The following is a 16,522-nucleotide window of genomic DNA, read 5'->3' on the forward strand; positions in this document are numbered from 1 at the left end:
GGTAAAATTTATACTACCTGTCTTTGGGGCCCAAACTTCCCATGTGTTCTTCCCTTACCATTTGTCAACTTTTCCTCTCTTGAGTTACTACAATCCAGCAGGGACAGTAGCTGAGACATGGAAAAATGAGTTTCCCAGCAATGATGGATTATATGTTCAATAATTTCTCATATATTCATATTTGTTATTATTGTCTATTTTGATATGAGGCAATATGCACAAACTAAAAAAAAAAAAAAAAATACATAAAGACAACTGCCAGAGTAGACATCAAGCATGTATCCACCCAACTGCATTGTTCTGTAAACTGTAGGGTTTAGCTCAACAACAAAATGGCGTGAAGTATCTCATTGATGAGAAATAGTTAAAGGAAAATAAATAACAGAAGTATTAAATCTCAGTTACTCAGTTACAATACAGTTGGAGCATTACTAGTTTTAGTTTTTGCATTATGATGATGATGATGATGGATGTGTTTTTGTACAGGTTAGAAATAGAAGTCAAGAAAGTTAAGTTAAAATGACTACAACCAGCCAATAAATCTAGCATGTTATGTGCAAAAGATTATATTTAAACAAAGTTAATGTTACAGTATTGGTATTTAATAGGTTCTCATAACATTCTCTTACACGTTTTTGCTGTAATGCGTAACAAAATAATGTAGTATATAATAAGCCAAAAATTATGTATGGTGTCAGGATAAACCAAGTAAAACTATTTTTCAATGTCACTACTGTAGTCTAAATTGCTTTTGGTACAACCCTGTGATTATCAAGTTATATATATTACACAACTCTTCACCCAGATATTGATCCTTTGCCCTGTCCTCAATGTAAAAGAAACAGGCTCCTTAGAACCCTATTTTTCAAATCAGTTAGTGGGTTAAGAAATCAATGGAGTCAGCATCAGCAGTGGTACAGAACAGAGAAGCAAATATCAACATGCATCAACCACACTAAGCAAAGCACTGCTAGGACACCTTAGCTTCAGGTCTCTCTATCATGTGCATACGAACATGTACTTAATGAAAAATGGATTTCTTACTAAGAGATACTGTCAAATAAGTTTGAGAAACACAGACTCAGTGGAATAGTCATCTCCAATCTTGGGCCTGGGATTTGGGATTGGAGATATCTGGGGCAAGCACTTGTGAAGAGTGGAGTTGGTACAGGGAGGGGTTGATGGGAGTAACGATGATTTGTGGGATGAGATGACTGCAAAGAAGGGCTAAGAAATGAGTTACTCGGAGTGTCTGGGTGGCTCAATCAGTTAGGCATCCGACTTTGGCTCAGGTCATGATCTCATGGCTTGTGAGTTCGAGCCCTGCATCAGGTTCTGTGCTGACAGCTCATTACATTCCCACACCTGTCCTCCACTCAGCCCAGAAGGCCTTGCTTGTAAGCTACTGGTCCCTTTTGCATATCACAGGATTTGGCCATGCACCTGCTGGCTGGCTGACTGGCCTCCCTGGTGGATTAGCACCAGGTTTTGCTCAATGCAGTTCCCTGGGGTGCTTAGCATCTCGCCTCATACTCAGTAGGCTCTCCATAGTTTATTAGTTTTGTTTTTTGACACACACTTTGAATGTGTTAAATAAGTTTTGTGTCACAGAGATCCAACATGCATCCTGAACTGACTGGTGCCACTGTGTAGCCTGGGGGCCAATTGCCAGGTTGATGGAGGGACTACTGGCAGCCTCACAGGGTCCAGCTTTTTTAGCCCCTTTTCTGAAGCTTATCTTGAGCCAAGGATCATGAAGCCATCTGGGGCTCATTGTGTTATTTTTAAAAATATTTTACTTTTAGTGGCACCTGGGTGGCTCAGTTGGTTCAACTTTGGCTCAGGTCATGATTTCATGATTTTTCAGGGGTTCGTGAGTTCGAGTCCCACCCACATCGAGCTCTGTGCTGTCAGTGCGTAGCCTACTTTAGATCATCTGTCCCCCTCTCTGCCCCACACCAGCTTGCACTCTTTCTCTCTCAAAAATAAACATTTATTGGGGTGCCTGGGTGGCTCAGTCGGTTAAACGGCCGACTTAGGCTCAGGTCATGATCTCGCGGTCCCTGAGTTCGAGCCCCGCGTCGGGCTGTGTGCTGACAGCTCAGAGCCTGAAGCCTGTTTCAGATTCTGTGTCTCCCTCTCTCTGACCTTCCCCTGTTCATGCTCTGTCTCCCTCTGTCTCAAAAATAAATAAACATTAAAAAAAAAATTAAAAAAAATAAACATTTATTTAAGAAATAATTATTTTTACGCCCTTCAAATTATCTTCTCCACAAGAAGGAATGAAAAAAAAGACCACCCATTTTGTAGTAGGTAGATGTGTTGGCAACAAGGAAGACAAGATCAACAGGCTTATTAGAAGGATGAACTAAGGGATCTACCACAGTTATTTCTGTAATCTGGTCAGTTAATAAACAACTACTTTCAGGGACACCTGGGTGGCTCAGTCAGTTAAGCATCCAACCCGATTTTGGTTCAAGTCATGATCTCACAGTTCCTGAGTTTGAGCACACATTGGGCTCTGTGCTTACAATGCAGAGACCACTTGGGATTCTCTTTCCCTCTCTCTCTGGCCCTCCCCCACTCACATGCCTGTGTGTGCTCTCTCAAAAATAAATACACTAAAAATAAATAAATAAATAAATAAGTAAGTAAGTAAGTAAGTAAGTAAGTAAATGACTTCTTTCAAATTGAAAAAACTTACTTTTAAGTAATCTCTACACCCACTGTGGAACTTGAATTTACAATCCTGAGATCAAGACTGGCATGCTCCACCCACTGAGCCAGCCAGGCGCCCCTTATTGTTTAATTTTAAGCTTTTTTTTTTTTTTTTTTTTTACGAGAAACTTTCAATATAAAAATAGGAGTATAACCTACATGTACCCATTACCCAGTTTTTACAATTTTTCAACTTATGACCAATCTTTTAACCATTTTTGAAAAGACAAGTTGTATTATATGGCTCTCCCACCACGGGCTTGTCAATAATAGGCCTTGGGGTGCCTGGCTGGCTCCGTTGGTTGGGCATCCAACTTCAGCTCAGGTCCTGATCTCACAGTTTGTGGGCTCAAGCTCCATGTTGGGCTCTGTGCTGACAGCTTCGGATTCTGTGTCTCCCTCTCTCTCTGCCCTTCCCCCACTCACAGTCTCTGTCTCTCTCAAATAAATAAGCATTAAAAAAAAATAACAGGCCTTGAAGGTCCATGAAAAAGAGAAGTTGTGATAGAACAAAACTGAACTGGACTCTACTGGGAGCAAGTGGCATCAAAACAGGCCTGTCGAACTGGGCTATAAAGATAAGGCACCCAGAACAAGCATAATGAGCGTTTTGTAAATTGGGAACTCCAAAATCAGAATTTACCTGATGAGCTGGAGCCAACAGTCAAGTGTTTCTGATGTGGAGGGGGGACCTAATGATGAAAAAGGGGCCACACAACTAAAGGACTCAGGGTCACAGTGAAGTCCTGGGTCCCTGCTTCTGAATCACCATCCTTCATATATATGCATCCTCAGCCATCCGAGATAATCATGCTGGGGCTCCAGGAGAAGTGAAAACTACCCTCAGGAAGCAAAAGAAATAAAAGCAGAGCTAGTGAATAAGCAAATGTAAATCATGATATTGAAATGTTTATAATCAGTTTCAGTATCACACACATAGATCAGTAATGTCATTGTTTTAACACCAGGTCTACTTTTTGAGATGTAAAAGCATTTAAAATAATTTCATGTATTAAATTTGGGGGATTTAAATGCTTAGAAGTATTTAAGTAATAATTGTTTAAATGCTCGAGAAATTACAAGTGGTTAAACCTGAAAGTTTTCATGTACTAATTGTGAAAGCGCTTTATACATATTTAGAAACATGTTAATCACTATTTCAAGAACTGCCCATTTGATAAATTTATTAGATTAGTAGGTTGATCACTAAATAATGCACACAGGGTCACAGGTTTTTTTCCTCCACACTAAGTGGGACATAAAGGGTTTTCGAAAGCTTCCAGGATGTGAGAAAGGGAATTTCCTTTTCCTCACTCTTGGCCTGTGGACTGTGTCCTGAGGGTGGAATGCAGGTGCTAAGACTCCTAGTCATCCTGCCACCTGGATGGCAGTGGCTAAGGACAAGTGAGGGAAAGGACGGAAGAGACCTTGCTCTGTAAGAAGCCCTTTCTGGTGGGGTCTTATTCTGATTCCCCTAGTCCAGAATGCAATCTGGCATGAGACTGTTCACAACTCCCCAGGTGCTTCCAATGGGCAACCAGGGCCCAGAACCATCCATCACTCAGACTGTAAGCCCCCTTTTCCCTTTGTAATTTTATGTTTCGTTCTGACACTAATGGTACCTATATCTGTTCCTTCTCTCTCCTACTGGATTACGGGCTCCCAGGCAGTGCACGTGGCCCTTCCTAGCTCCAGGCGACTCCCAAGTGCCTGCTGCTGACGGAAGCAGCAGAGTCAGACCTCACTTGGAATTTAGGTACTATAGTTAATGCTTATGGCACCAAATGAGTCAAAATCATCCTTGACAACACTCAGGAAGGTTCCACCCTAAAGTCTAATGTCCTGTCTCCCCATAATCATCCACACGGTTTCCTTCAGGGTGAGAACAGAAAGCTGCCTCCTCTACCAGGCACGAGAGGAAGTAGGTGGTTTATGTTTAGGGGCAATGTTGCATAAAAAATACACCTTTAAATACATGCCTCACCCTCAGCACAGCAGGATGCACACGCCATGAACAGCCTACAGGAACTAGAGTGACTGACCCTACAGGAGACACACATCTCCCATCTCACACCCACTCCTGAGCATATGGTCCTTACATCCACCGGTGGGTGGAATCGCCCACACCATTTAAACTTTGTTGAGGATGCAGAGCTAAATTCATGCGATGGACTGTAGGAAGCACATCTCTCCACTGTACAATTCCTTCCAGCTCAAGTAGGTTCCCCGCTTCCTTCCACCTGCCCAGCCTCTCTCCCTCCCTGACTGCCCTTCCCTCCCTCTTAAAGGCCGATGTCCCTTAGGATTCTATCCTTGGCACTTCACTCTTCTCCTTAAGGGCTCTCAGTACTCTGTAGGGCTCCTGAATCCATCCATGTAAGCAACAGTGAGACCTCCCTCCCCAGTTAGGGGAGATGTGGCCCTAAGGTTGCTCACTTTTGCTCTGGGAAGGTTGCTCTGAGGCAGGGAGAGAAAGAACTCATCTTTGTAGGGTACAAAGGAACACAGTAAATGCTCAATATTCTTTTTAAATGAATGAATGCATAAGAATGGGACTTTCACCACAGGGCTCCTCCCACCCCCACCCACCCTGGATATAATTTGAGGACTAGGCTTCACTTGCTCATCTGGGATCTCAGGCCAGGCCTTCTGTCATACCAAGCCACACCAAGCTCAGCAGTGCTCACAGGTCTTTAATCTATAACTGCCTGGCCACATTCCATCTCTCCCCCAGGATGGTGGGGAGGGACCAAGATGTATGGCCAGGTAGGCTGTACCAGCTCCCAGTCCAAAAGGGAAGGGCTAGGTCAAGCTGGGGCCTGGACAGGGGGCTCCTGGCCCCAGGCGATGAGGGAGTTGCTGGCCTGCGCAAGTTCGGTGATGGACACCCGGCCCCGCTGTCGGATGAAGTTAGCCACAGCAGTCAGTTCCTCGGGGGTTATGTAGATGAACTTGCCCCTGTCGTCAATCACACCTGTGGAGTCAGGAGGGTTGTGGGGCTGAGCCCAGCCCTCTAAGCCCCCCTCCCCACCACTGCATAAGAATGCCCACCCAGACACCCCTTTCTGGCTCAGAGCCCTCCAGGCTTGCCTGCCTGCCTGGCCTCCCCTGGCTGCATCCAATGGTGGCTAGGTGAGTCAAATCAGGCTGTCCCTGTCACCCTGAGCCACTCCCAGGCCTGGGCATATCCCTCTGCTCTGCGCCCTTCCTGCATGCACACCACTTCCCTATCCAGGGCTGGGAGTGGGGAGTCATCTGGCCTCTGGAACAAGTCCCTGCCAGGCCCCCTGTGGCTAGACACCCACCCCCGTCCCAGGCAGGGTCTATGGCAAATGATTCTCATCCCCTCACCTGTCAGAGCCCCCTCAGCCAGCAGGTCTTGGATGCGGTTTATGGTGTCCTACGAGAAGAACAAGTCTCAGAGCAGAGACGGGCACTGCCATCCCCAGAAGACAGTCACAATCGCCCTCCGACCACAGCCGACTCTCCTCCCCTCCTTTTCATGGCCGCCCCCCACGTGACTCTGTGCTTCTCCTTTGGAGGGGCCTAGGGGAGACAGGACTCTGGTCTTGGGGCCCTGTAAGACCCCTGAGAGAGGCTCACTTCAAGGCAGGAGAGGAGAGGTGGGGATGTTTGGCCACGAAGGCTGGCATAGCCTGTTTGCAAGACAGTTATCAAGGTAACTGGGTTTGGGCTGCCTCAGTTACAGGGGCTGCTGGAGTGATGGGGTTTGCGCTTTTTTCTTTTTCCTTCATTGAGTAGAAACACAGGATTCCTGGGGTGCCAAAGATTCCTACAGTCTACTCTTGCTCGGGGACATCAACACCCCATCTTTCAGGCGGGCCCCCTCTGACAGCCATACGGGCCCCGTGGCCACATTCCACGTAGCAGGCCACCCACCTTCAAGAGCTTACCTGAGTCCGTAGGCCCACCTGGGAAGCCAGGTCTTCCAAGAGCACGACCTTGGACTGCTGCAAAGAGGGGAGAGGAGAGAGAGGGGGACCTTGGGCAAAGCCGTTCGGCATAGAAGCCCTCTGAGGTTGGCATGCCCACCTGCTCTGCTCTGGTGGCTGGCTAAGCAGGCTACATACTCCCATGGGACAGCCTTGTTCCGCTCACACACTACTCACACGCTCTCCCAGTTGCCTGTACACAGGCACACACGCACTCATAAATTCTCTTGTGGCCCTGCTTGCAGGGAGGGATCTGCCCAAACCACCACCTGCCCCATGAGCCACCTCCTGGCCTGGGGACTACCCTGGGACAGACACACATGAAGAGCTGAGTGCCACTGCTACCTTCTCCTCTGCATCCGGCCGTATCATTTCAACATCATGTACAGGCCAAAAAGGGAAGCACCACAGAGATGAAGCCAGGGGCTGACAATTGCCAGAAGCTGACTAAAAAACTCACTAGGACCTGTGTATGCTGAACACAAGGCCAAGGAACTGAGGTGTACGTATGTGGGAAGGAGGGTGCAGAGGTGCAAAAGACACATCCCCTGCCTGAGCTCAAGGCTGGCCGAGTAGACAGGTGAAAGCAGATGAGAAGCCCAGATGAGCCAGGGTCTTGGCAGAAGCAGTATAGCTCGGCTTGTCTCACCTTTGTTCACTGCCCCTGGCCTAGAGATCCCTGCGACCATGACATGCCACACTTTTCACCATCCCCTTCACACTGCTGAGGCACTGTGCTCACCCTTAAAATAACTATGGCTAAATTTGCTCAGTGCTTTCCATGCACTACCATGCTGTGTGTGCTTCCCTCTCACCCTCAGTAGAAAGTTTAGTTCCCGGGGCAGGGGGCAGGGGGCAGGGGGAGGGGGGAGTGGAGGTGCTGCCGAGGCTCTACCTCTGGGTCCTACACATGCATCTGCCCCTGCCTCCCCTCCAGACAGCATAGCATGTGACTCGAGAGAAGGCGGTCTTTTGCGTTTCCAGGAATCTTCCATAGCGAATCAGCTGGGGGAGGAGTGACACGGTGACACCTCCTCAGCTGCAGATGGCATGTGACTGTTCAAAATGCCAAACTGAACGTTCAGACGGGGAGGCAAGTGAGCGGCAGTTGGGCCAGGGGGTGGCGAGCACAAAGTGACCTGGCCAGCTGACCTCTACCTACAAAGCAGGGAGCAGGTGTAGGGTTCTCAGTGACAGCTCAGAGTGTGAACGTGGAGTCACCCCAGGTGTCTCTTAAGACCCGGCCCGAGGGGCTGCTGGGGTCAAAAGTATGTTTAGAAAAACCAACCAACCCACTCAGCCCTGGTCAGGAAAGAGAGGGGACTGACAACCTGGAGGAGCCTGGAGGAAGGCAGGTGGGCTGTATTCCAGAAGTCCTTCTCCCTGCCGACAATAGCGCTGGGAGGATCAGCCAGCACGGGCCGGAAAGACCTCCAGGGTCCAGAGGAGTCTGGAGAACCCCCGGAAAATGGCCTCTGCAGACAGCCTCTGCAAGCAAGCGCTGCAACTGCCGCGGGGGGGCGGGCCCTTACTCAGGTCTCTGCAGAGGAGAGGGGGAGCTAATGCTAGCGATCAAAGCTTTCCTGAAGGAGACTCAAGACCATGTTGCTGTCCGCTGGGTAGGTGGGGACGGCAGGTTCCAAACAGCAGCAGGAAAGTGTGAGAGAGGTCTTGCTGGCCCTCGAAGGTGCCAGCGTGGAGAACCGGCAGAGAATGGGCTGCATCAGAGGGGAACAGCGCTCTCTGCCTCCCAGTAACACCCGGCCCCCAGGCTGTGAGCAAGGCTCCTCGCCGCTGGGAGGAGTCTGAACCCTGTTCCCTTTGGAAGAGGTGGGGGGGAGGATTATGCAAGGCCTGGCTCCTTGGCACCCCCTAGTAGCACCCCCACTGCCGCCCCCACTCCCTCTGTACCCCTTCCCTCAGCCGCCTCTGCACCTGTGAGCTGCACTTGAAAACCTCTCCCCTTGTCGCATCCTTCGTGGGAGAGAAGTTGCTTAGCAGCAAAGCAGAGCAGGACGTGCTTATGCAACCCGGAGCAGTACCCGGTGCAGCTACAGACAGAGTGGGGCACACGTGCCGCCCCGCCCTCGATTCCAAAGGAAACATCATCCTGTTTCCCTGAAGACCCAAGTTCCCGGTCAGGAACACATGGCAAGAGATACTTGTTTCAACTCAGTGGAGGCTCAGTGTGACAGAACTGACAGAAAACACATGTGAAGAAACCTGAAAACACAGTGACTCACTGAGCGTGGGGTCTGAGGAGCAGGGAGACTGTCAAACCCTGACTGTGAGGAAGTGATTGAAGGCTCAGGCCTCCCACACAGACCGGGTCCCTCTCCACTGTCAGAGGAGAGCTAGGTCTGCCAGGAGCGGGCAGCTCAGACTCTCCTGTCCCCCACCCATGCCTGCACAAGCTTGAATAAGCTGCCCGTACCCTGGCTCCAGTCTGCTCCCTCCAGGCCGAGAGAGCACACGTGACACACACACACACACACACACACACACACACACACACACACAGACTCACACGTGACACACACACGTGAGGCAGGGGGCAGACACCCAGGCTCTGTCCGGTGGCTTCTTACCTTTATGTAGTTGATGAACTCTGTCAGGAAGCTGTGGGACTAGAGGGGCAGAGAAATCAGGGTGAATGTCCCCCCTGCAGGGGCCACAGGGGTCTACGCCCACCCACCAGCCTGTGTGAGCAGAGCCTCCCAGAGCGAGGGGTGGGAGGCACCACCTCTCCTGAGGACGAGGCCTCTGGCCATTAGAGGCTGCTGGGCCTGATGCCCACCCACTTCTCACTGCCTGACAAGGGCGGCAGGTGAGGAGCAATGGGGTATCTGGGATGGGGTGGTGGGTTTGGTGGGCATGGGGAGGGGCTTCCCAGGGGCAGTGTGGACCCACCTGTTCCTCAGTCATGGTCTCACCCACACCTTCCTCCTCCACCACGAAGGCCTCCTTCAGTTTCAGGTACTCCTCATGTTCCCGCTGGGCCTGCTCCTCCCGGGCCTTCCTCTCTTCCTCCTCCTGTGGACAAGAGTCAGGTACTGTGGGGCAGGTGCCCACCCCATCCCTATTCTGGGCTCTGCTGCCCCCACAGCGCACCAGGGCACACAGTCCAGCCCTCTCTCAGTTCCTTCAAGACTCTGCTCTCTCAACCTCAAGCTGAGCTGCAGGCAGAGGCCCCTCTTCTCACCAGTTTCATTACCTCCCAGATACATGCTGCTCAGCCCCCTCTCCTTGAAAATCCTCCTGTGACCCCACCCCACAGTACCTTGCAATCACCCCCCCTCCTTCTCTTCCTGTCATGTCTGAACTTTGTGTACAAATGCCCAGGCTCCATTTCCTCATCACCCTTTCACCCCTCCTGCCTACTCCAGTCTGACTTCTCCACCAAAACAAGTGCTACAGTCCCACCCCTGCCCTCCATCCCACCAAATCCAAGGGACAACCATCAGCCTCACAGCCTCTTAGTGGTGCCGGGAGAGCTGACCATTTCTTCTTCCCTTGCTTGGCTTGCAGACCCCACCCTCTCCAGGACTTCCTCCTGCTCCTTGCTCAGCCCTGTCTCCCCCCCACCCCCACTTCCTCGGGTCACCTTGCCATGCCCACAGCATCAAAAACCATCTCCTCGCCAGTGACTGCCACAGTTGTACCCCTGCCCAGATCTTTCCTCCCACGTGACACATCCACTGGGCCATCTCACAGGCACTTCAAATTGCATATGTCCCAGAAAGACCCTGTGATCTACTCCCCACACGTCCGGTCCTCCTCCTGGGTCCCTGGCTCAGTGAGTCACACAGCCATCTGGCCACCTGGTCAGAAATAAAGTCCTATCTACCACTTCTGCCTTCAACTTCCGGAAAACTTCTCAGTCCATCCGTGTTGCTCAATCACCACCACCACCTAGTGCCATAGCCTCCCCCCAAGTCATTCTATTTTCCACAGCTCTCAAAAAGATCTTTTTAAAACACATAGCTAAAGCTGGGGCAAAGAACATATAAAATGAACCTGGTGCATCTTGTGGTGCCAGAAAGAAAGTACTCAGGAAACCAAACAATGAAGTTACGTCAAAGATACATGGGAGCCAATTGCGAGAGCTCCCAATGGTCTATATAATAAGATAAGTAAGACAGTATTGGACTCTAACACAACATACAAAATAAATATCCTCCAGTCTGTGTAGATATAAACAAACAATTATATAAATGAAAAAGAAAAAGTATAGCTCTGGAACAAAAAAATTCCCAATACTTTGTGTAGATACTCTCCTCTGAAAGAGGTGGAGAATAACTCTACCCACCCCTTAAGTGTGGGCTGTGCACAGTGACTTGTTTCCAAAGAAGTACAGCAAGGAAGGAGTTAACATTCCAGTGCAGAAATCTGGCAAATACAACCTGAGCCAAGCAATCAAGGTTAACATCAGTAAAGACAAGTTGACAACATGTATCTTTGATACAATGAGAACGGGCACTTCACCTGTGACCTTCCTCCCAGAAATCCATAAGCCCAGTCCAATTATGAGAAAAAAACCCATCAGCTGAACGCAAACTGAGGAATGTTCTATGATACTTGCCTGATATTCCTCAAAACTATCAACGTCATCAAAAGCAAGGAAAACCTGAGAAAATGTCACAACCCAGAGAAGCCTAAGGAGACATGGTAACTAAATGTAATGTGGTATCCTGGATGCAACCCTGGGAAAGGAAAAGGAAAAGGAAAAGGAAAAGGAAAAGGAAAAGGAAAAGGAAAAGGAAAAGGAAAAGGAAAAGGAAAAGGAAAAGGAAAAGGAAAAGGAAAAGGAAAAGGAAACTGGAGGAAAATTAATGAAATCTGAATAATGTATGGGGTTTAGTTAAAACAACGTATACTGGGGCGCCTGGGTGGCTCAGTTGGTTAAGCATCCAACTTTGGCTCAGGTCATGATCTCACGGTTCATGAGTTCAAGTCCCAAATCAAGCTCTCTGCTGTCAGCGCAGAGCACACTTTGGATCTGTTCCCTTCTTTCTTTGCCTCTCCCCCACTCGCATGCGCTCTCTTGCTCTCTCTCAAAAATAAACATCAACAAACAATGTGTCAGTACTGACTGTGAGAAATATACCACATTAAGATAAGATGCTAATAATGGGAAACTAGGTGCAGGAAAGGAGAATCCTTTCCTAAAGGTCATTTAGGGTCCATTACACAATATCAATATTCAAAAAGGTAAAAAAAACCCTTTCCACTAATGCCTCCTCTCTGCCGTGCTCTGGCCCATCTGCTATGGCACCCACAGCCAGGCTTTCTGCCATCCAGGGTCCCTGGACAATAGGACCAGTCAGAGGCCAAGGGCCAGCTTCCCCCAGCTGGGAAGCCCTAGCTCTCACTCTATATACACACCACAGCTTTGTGATGTTCCTTTTCTCAAGCACTCGTTCTCAGAAAGGGAGCCACTGGCAAACAAATGCTCATTAACCACCTTTACTGCAGAGGCCCCCATTCTCTGGGCATCTATCTTCTCCATGGCAGGCCCTAAACAGGACCTGGATCAGGCAGGATCCACCAACTCTTACAATGACCTCTAACAATTTCAAGGCCCTTAGGGTCCAGACCCCACACCCTCTCTGACCCGTCTCCTTCTTGCTTACCTTGTTCCAGCCACTCTAGCCATCTCAATTTTCTTTAAATGCTCACTTTCCTTTAAATGGTATGCTCAATAAGCCAAATGAACAAAAATCCCCATCTCAGGGGCACCTGGGTGGCTCAGTCAGTTGAGCGTCCAACTTCGGTTCAGGTCATGATCTCTCTGTCTGTGAGTTTGAGCCCCGCATTGGGCTCTGTGCTGACAGCTCAGAGCCTGGAGACTGTTTCAGATTCTGTGTCTCCCGTGCTCGCTTCGGCAGCACATATACTAAGATTCTGTGTCTCCCTCTCTCTCTTCCCCTCCCCCACCCGTGCTCTGTCTCTATCTCTGTCAAAAATAAATAAACATTAAAAAAAAAAATCCCCATCTCAGGCTCTGCTTTTCAGCAGCAGCTTTATATAGGTTGTGTTTAGAGTCCAGGGCCAAATAAACCAGGCCTGCTCCTGAACCAAGTCCATGGCCCATCTTCTAGGTTAGGTGTGGGGAGCTGCACAGGAAGCAAGGCTGCCTGGTCAGGGCTCAGAAGTTGGGGGGAGGGGGGAGTCTGCCTCACCTTTTGTTCCTCCTCCAGGCGAAGGCGCTCCTCCTCTTTCTTCCATTCTGCCTCACGCTGGGACTCAAGGCGTTTCCGCTCCTCACGTTCAGCCTCCTCTGCCTGGAGAGAGGCCTCTGTAGGGGGCATATTCCCACTCCCAACTAGAGTTTGCCCACCTCACAAACAGGCCAGGGAAGGTAATGATTGGGCCGGACCACAGACCCAAGCTGCAGGAGACAGAGCCAGGCAAGCAGCGTGCAAAGAGCCCAAGGTAAGGTTCTGACATGGGGGACAAGAAAGGCAGGACCCTTTCCCATTTCCCAGAGCTGCACCCCATCCCTCCTGCTTGCCTCACGCTGGGCTTTTCGCGCCTGTTTCTCCTCTAACTTCCGTAGTTTCTTGGCTCCAATTTTCCCTGACAGGTGACTTTCCACTGGCTTCTCAATACCTTCTTCCTCTTGGGCTGAGAACAGTCAAAGAAAGACATTTCAGCTCCTGGAGAGGACCAATGAGGATGAGTCCATCCTACTCCTTGTTCCTCTCCACAGTGTGGGGGGAGGGGGGATGGGATCCCCTTCCTCCCACCTGTAAATGTCACTAGCCCAGTTCTGCCCTCCAAAGACATCTGTCATGAACATAGAAATTCACACTCTGAGTGCGTGTATGCCAGAAAGTGTGTGTAGAGTGTGTGCTGAGGATAGCAGATAAGGTGGGGTAAGGGTGAGAGAATGATGGGGCAAAGGAACAGATGATAACTTTAGATGCTGCATAGCCACAAAAAGGGAGGTGTTGGGTTCCAATATCTGAGTGTCTGAAAATCCCAGTCAGGCATATCTGGGCTTGCAGAGTTCTGTGGTTTGTTTCTGAGCCAAACCTCCAGGGAAGGATGGCCCCATGGGGAAATGTATCCCCACCTCATATCTGAAATGGTCTTCACTGTGGTCAGGAACGGCTGAGGGTTCTGGGCTCAACGCCGGGCCAAAAAAGATAGCTCCAACCCCAAGGCTACCTAAAGTTAAGGCCAGCTAAAGGTTAGCTGTTGATGCCGGGGCAGCAGGAACGTCTGATCCCAAGTCTGAGACAAGGGGGATGGTACCACAGAGTGAGTCTTTTTTGAGTCAAAAGGGGCTAATTCCCAGAAGTACAAGGGCAAAAGCCCCAAATGCCTCTTCCTCAGGCTCACACCAGATTTCAGCACTGGAGAAGAGATATTTTTTCCCACAATCCCAGGGGCTCTGATGGTCTCCCAGGGATATGGACGCTTCTGTCAACAAATTTCTCCAACCTCAAACACAGGTGATCTCACTTCAGGAACTACAGAAACTCTTGGCTAGGCACTCTGGCCCTAGAATGAGGCTCTCAGAAAATGAGTGTGCTGAAACTACTAAGGTGCTGGGATATGAGAAGTAGACTAAGGAACTTTCTGGGTCAATCTGAAGATCTCTGCCCTCTTGCTTAGACACTGAAAACCAAGATAAAGGAAGAGGGGGCTGGCCTAATAGAATAGGGGTCAGGGTCCAGAACTGCTGGTTTCTGGGACCAAAGGATGGGTCTCAAGTATTCCCTACTCCAACTTCATGTTGTGGCTCCCAGACATATCTCCTATACTCTAGCTTCACACTCCACTCTTCCATCCAGCTTTGGAGGTCCCCTTATGCCCTTAAACAGCCCCTTTCCCCTCCAGGCTGGGCCCCTCTCACCTGGGATGATGGCCTCCTCCTCATTCTCATCCACCTCTGCCCAGGCAATACGCTGAGCTCGACGCTGGGCCTGCAGGCGGCTGCCCAGGTCCCTCCGGCGCCGGGGCCTGCCCCCTGCTCTCTGCTCCTCGGGGTCCAGGGGCTGAGGCTGGGCCACTGAGCCTGCTACTACAGGCTGCTCCTCATTGTGCAACAACTCCTGGCCAGCTGTAGGGAAGAGAGGAACCACAACACTGTCTAGCAACCCAATCCACCTGAAAGCAGGGGAGAACCCCGGATGTCTCACCCTCCACTTAACGTTCTCCAGGCTCCTGCTGCCCAAAGCACAAAGCCCCAATTTTCTCAGATATTAAGGCCTTTATAACCCAGACCCACACCTTGGTCCTATGCAGCAAGATCATCCGTTCCCTCTTGACTTTGTCAATACCTTTCCATCTGGTCTGTCAGGATACTGCCACCCTGCAAGACAGAGATGAAGCCCTACCTCCTCCAGGAAGCTCACCCTGACCTCTCCAGACTTCATGTGAATGCCCACTGCAGGACTGCATTTATTGCTTGCCTCAACACCACCTGCCATAGTTTTATAAGGCATGCCAACCAGGAGCACACCTGCTCCCGGGGGCTGTGTGTTTCCTTCCAGGAAGACTTCTTGGCTATCTGCTTTACCTCAGCTTTCTCTCTCCTGCCCTTGGAGCATGTAGGTGCTCTGAAGTAACTTGTGGGCCCAGGGAGGGGAAGAGACTATATATACACAAATCCACATAACGACAGGAAATGGGAAATGACGAGAGGAAGAGAATGATAGGAGTATCTGAACTGTACCCTGGCAGATGACATGGCCTCATGGTCGGGGTACAGAACAGGGAAGGTGCTCTCTTTGAAGGGGAAGGACAGAGGCTCAGGTAGTTACAGCTCGTAGGTAAGCACAAAACACTCAAGCGCCCCCTTCTTGGCATCCACTCTGGAGCCGGCCTGGGTGGGACGGGAAACCCCTGCGGCCTCTCCGTTGGGTGCCCCAATGAGGGAAGGGAGTGTGTCCGCCAGGGCCTGGCCCCTCTGGGTCTGGAGTGTCGGAAGGCGAGGAGAGGAATTGAGAGAAGCCGTCTCTGAGGCTAGGAGAGAGGTGTAGAGCGCTGCCATCCACTCGGCGAGTAGGGTTAGAGCACTACGTCTCCGCCCGCTCCCCGACGCGCAGGAATGCGCATGCGTGCAGCTGGCCTGAAGCGCGACGAGCGCCAGCCGGCACGGAGCAACTCGTCGGTCCAGGCAAGCAAGGCCAGCGCATGCGCAGAAGCCGCGGTGCGATGGCCTACAAAGGCTCAGGCCAGAGAACGCGTCCCCACCTGTCCTGGAGCGGCGGTATCTCTTACCTGCTGTTGCCCGGCCCCTGCTGCGAGTCAGGAAAAAGATAAGGCCGACAAGCAGAGCCGCTGCCACCAGGTACACCACGGGGCCCACCATGACGAAAGCTTTCAGGCGGAACAAGCTCGTCCACCCTGAGGCCCGGGTCTCCGGGGCCCCGCCCAACGTCCACATGGCCCCTCCTATCCCCCCTAGACCCCGCCCACCACCCGGGTCTCCGCCCAGGCCGCACACTTCGTATGGAGGCCTCATTATTTTACCCTAAGGAATTTGGGAAGCATAAAAATACCCATTCCTTCAGGTGGAAATTATTGCAAACGGTTTTGTGCAGTGCGACATTTATATATGTTTTAAAAGCACTGAGCGATACCACACACTGTTTATGAAAACATACATATGTGGAAAAAGTACAATAAGATGCTTAGCAATGATATACACCAACTTCAGAATAGAGGTTACTTTTGAGGGAAAGCCACGGATCGGATTAAGGGCAGAGATTTGCCTATTATCTGTCACATATAATTTCATTAAAAGGGGAGAGGGGAGGAGCAGAGACTAAATCTCCTATTTAGTGATACATTTTGGTACCCAGACCTGCAGTTTTATACCTATTTTAACATTAGCT

At 50.2% G+C, this 16,522-nt stretch overlaps 1 protein-coding gene across 1 annotated transcript; it reads right to left on the reverse strand.

Annotated features, from left to right (window-relative positions):
- Positions 1-3,607: 3,607 nt before the first annotated feature.
- DDRGK1 (DDRGK domain containing 1) lies at positions 3,608-16,071 on the reverse strand. Its single transcript, XM_030309961.2, has 9 exons — positions 15,906-16,071; positions 14,536-14,742; positions 13,186-13,298; positions 12,854-12,955; positions 9,582-9,704; positions 9,260-9,298; positions 6,633-6,689; positions 6,070-6,118; positions 3,608-5,692 (listed from the first exon to the last, which is right to left on the reverse strand). Exons 1-9 carry the CDS (start codon positions 16,069-16,071, stop codon positions 5,526-5,528), a joined length of 1,023 nt encoding a protein of 340 aa, XP_030165821.1. The 3' UTR covers positions 3,608-5,525.
- Between the last annotated feature and the right edge of the window lie 451 nt (positions 16,072-16,522).

The sequence above is a fragment of the Lynx canadensis genome, chromosome A3, assembly GCF_007474595.2.
Source record: "Lynx canadensis isolate LIC74 chromosome A3, mLynCan4.pri.v2, whole genome shotgun sequence".
Taxonomy (NCBI): Eukaryota; Metazoa; Chordata; class Mammalia; order Carnivora; family Felidae; genus Lynx; species Lynx canadensis.

Excerpts from the sequence above, each read along its gene's own strand:
- DDRGK1 (XM_030309961.2), bottom strand. The coding sequence starts at position 16,071 with ATGTGGACGTTGGGCGGGGCCCCGGAGACCCGGGCCTCAGGGTGGACG. Across the intron at positions 14,743-15,905 it reads CAGGGGCCGGGCAACAGCAG|CTGGCCAGGAGTTGTTGCAC; the intron begins GTAAGAGATACC and ends TCTTCCCTACAG. Across the intron at positions 9,299-9,581 it reads AGACCATGACTGAGGAACAG|TCCCACAGCTTCCTGACAGA; the intron begins GTGGGTCCACAC and ends CTGCCCCTCTAG.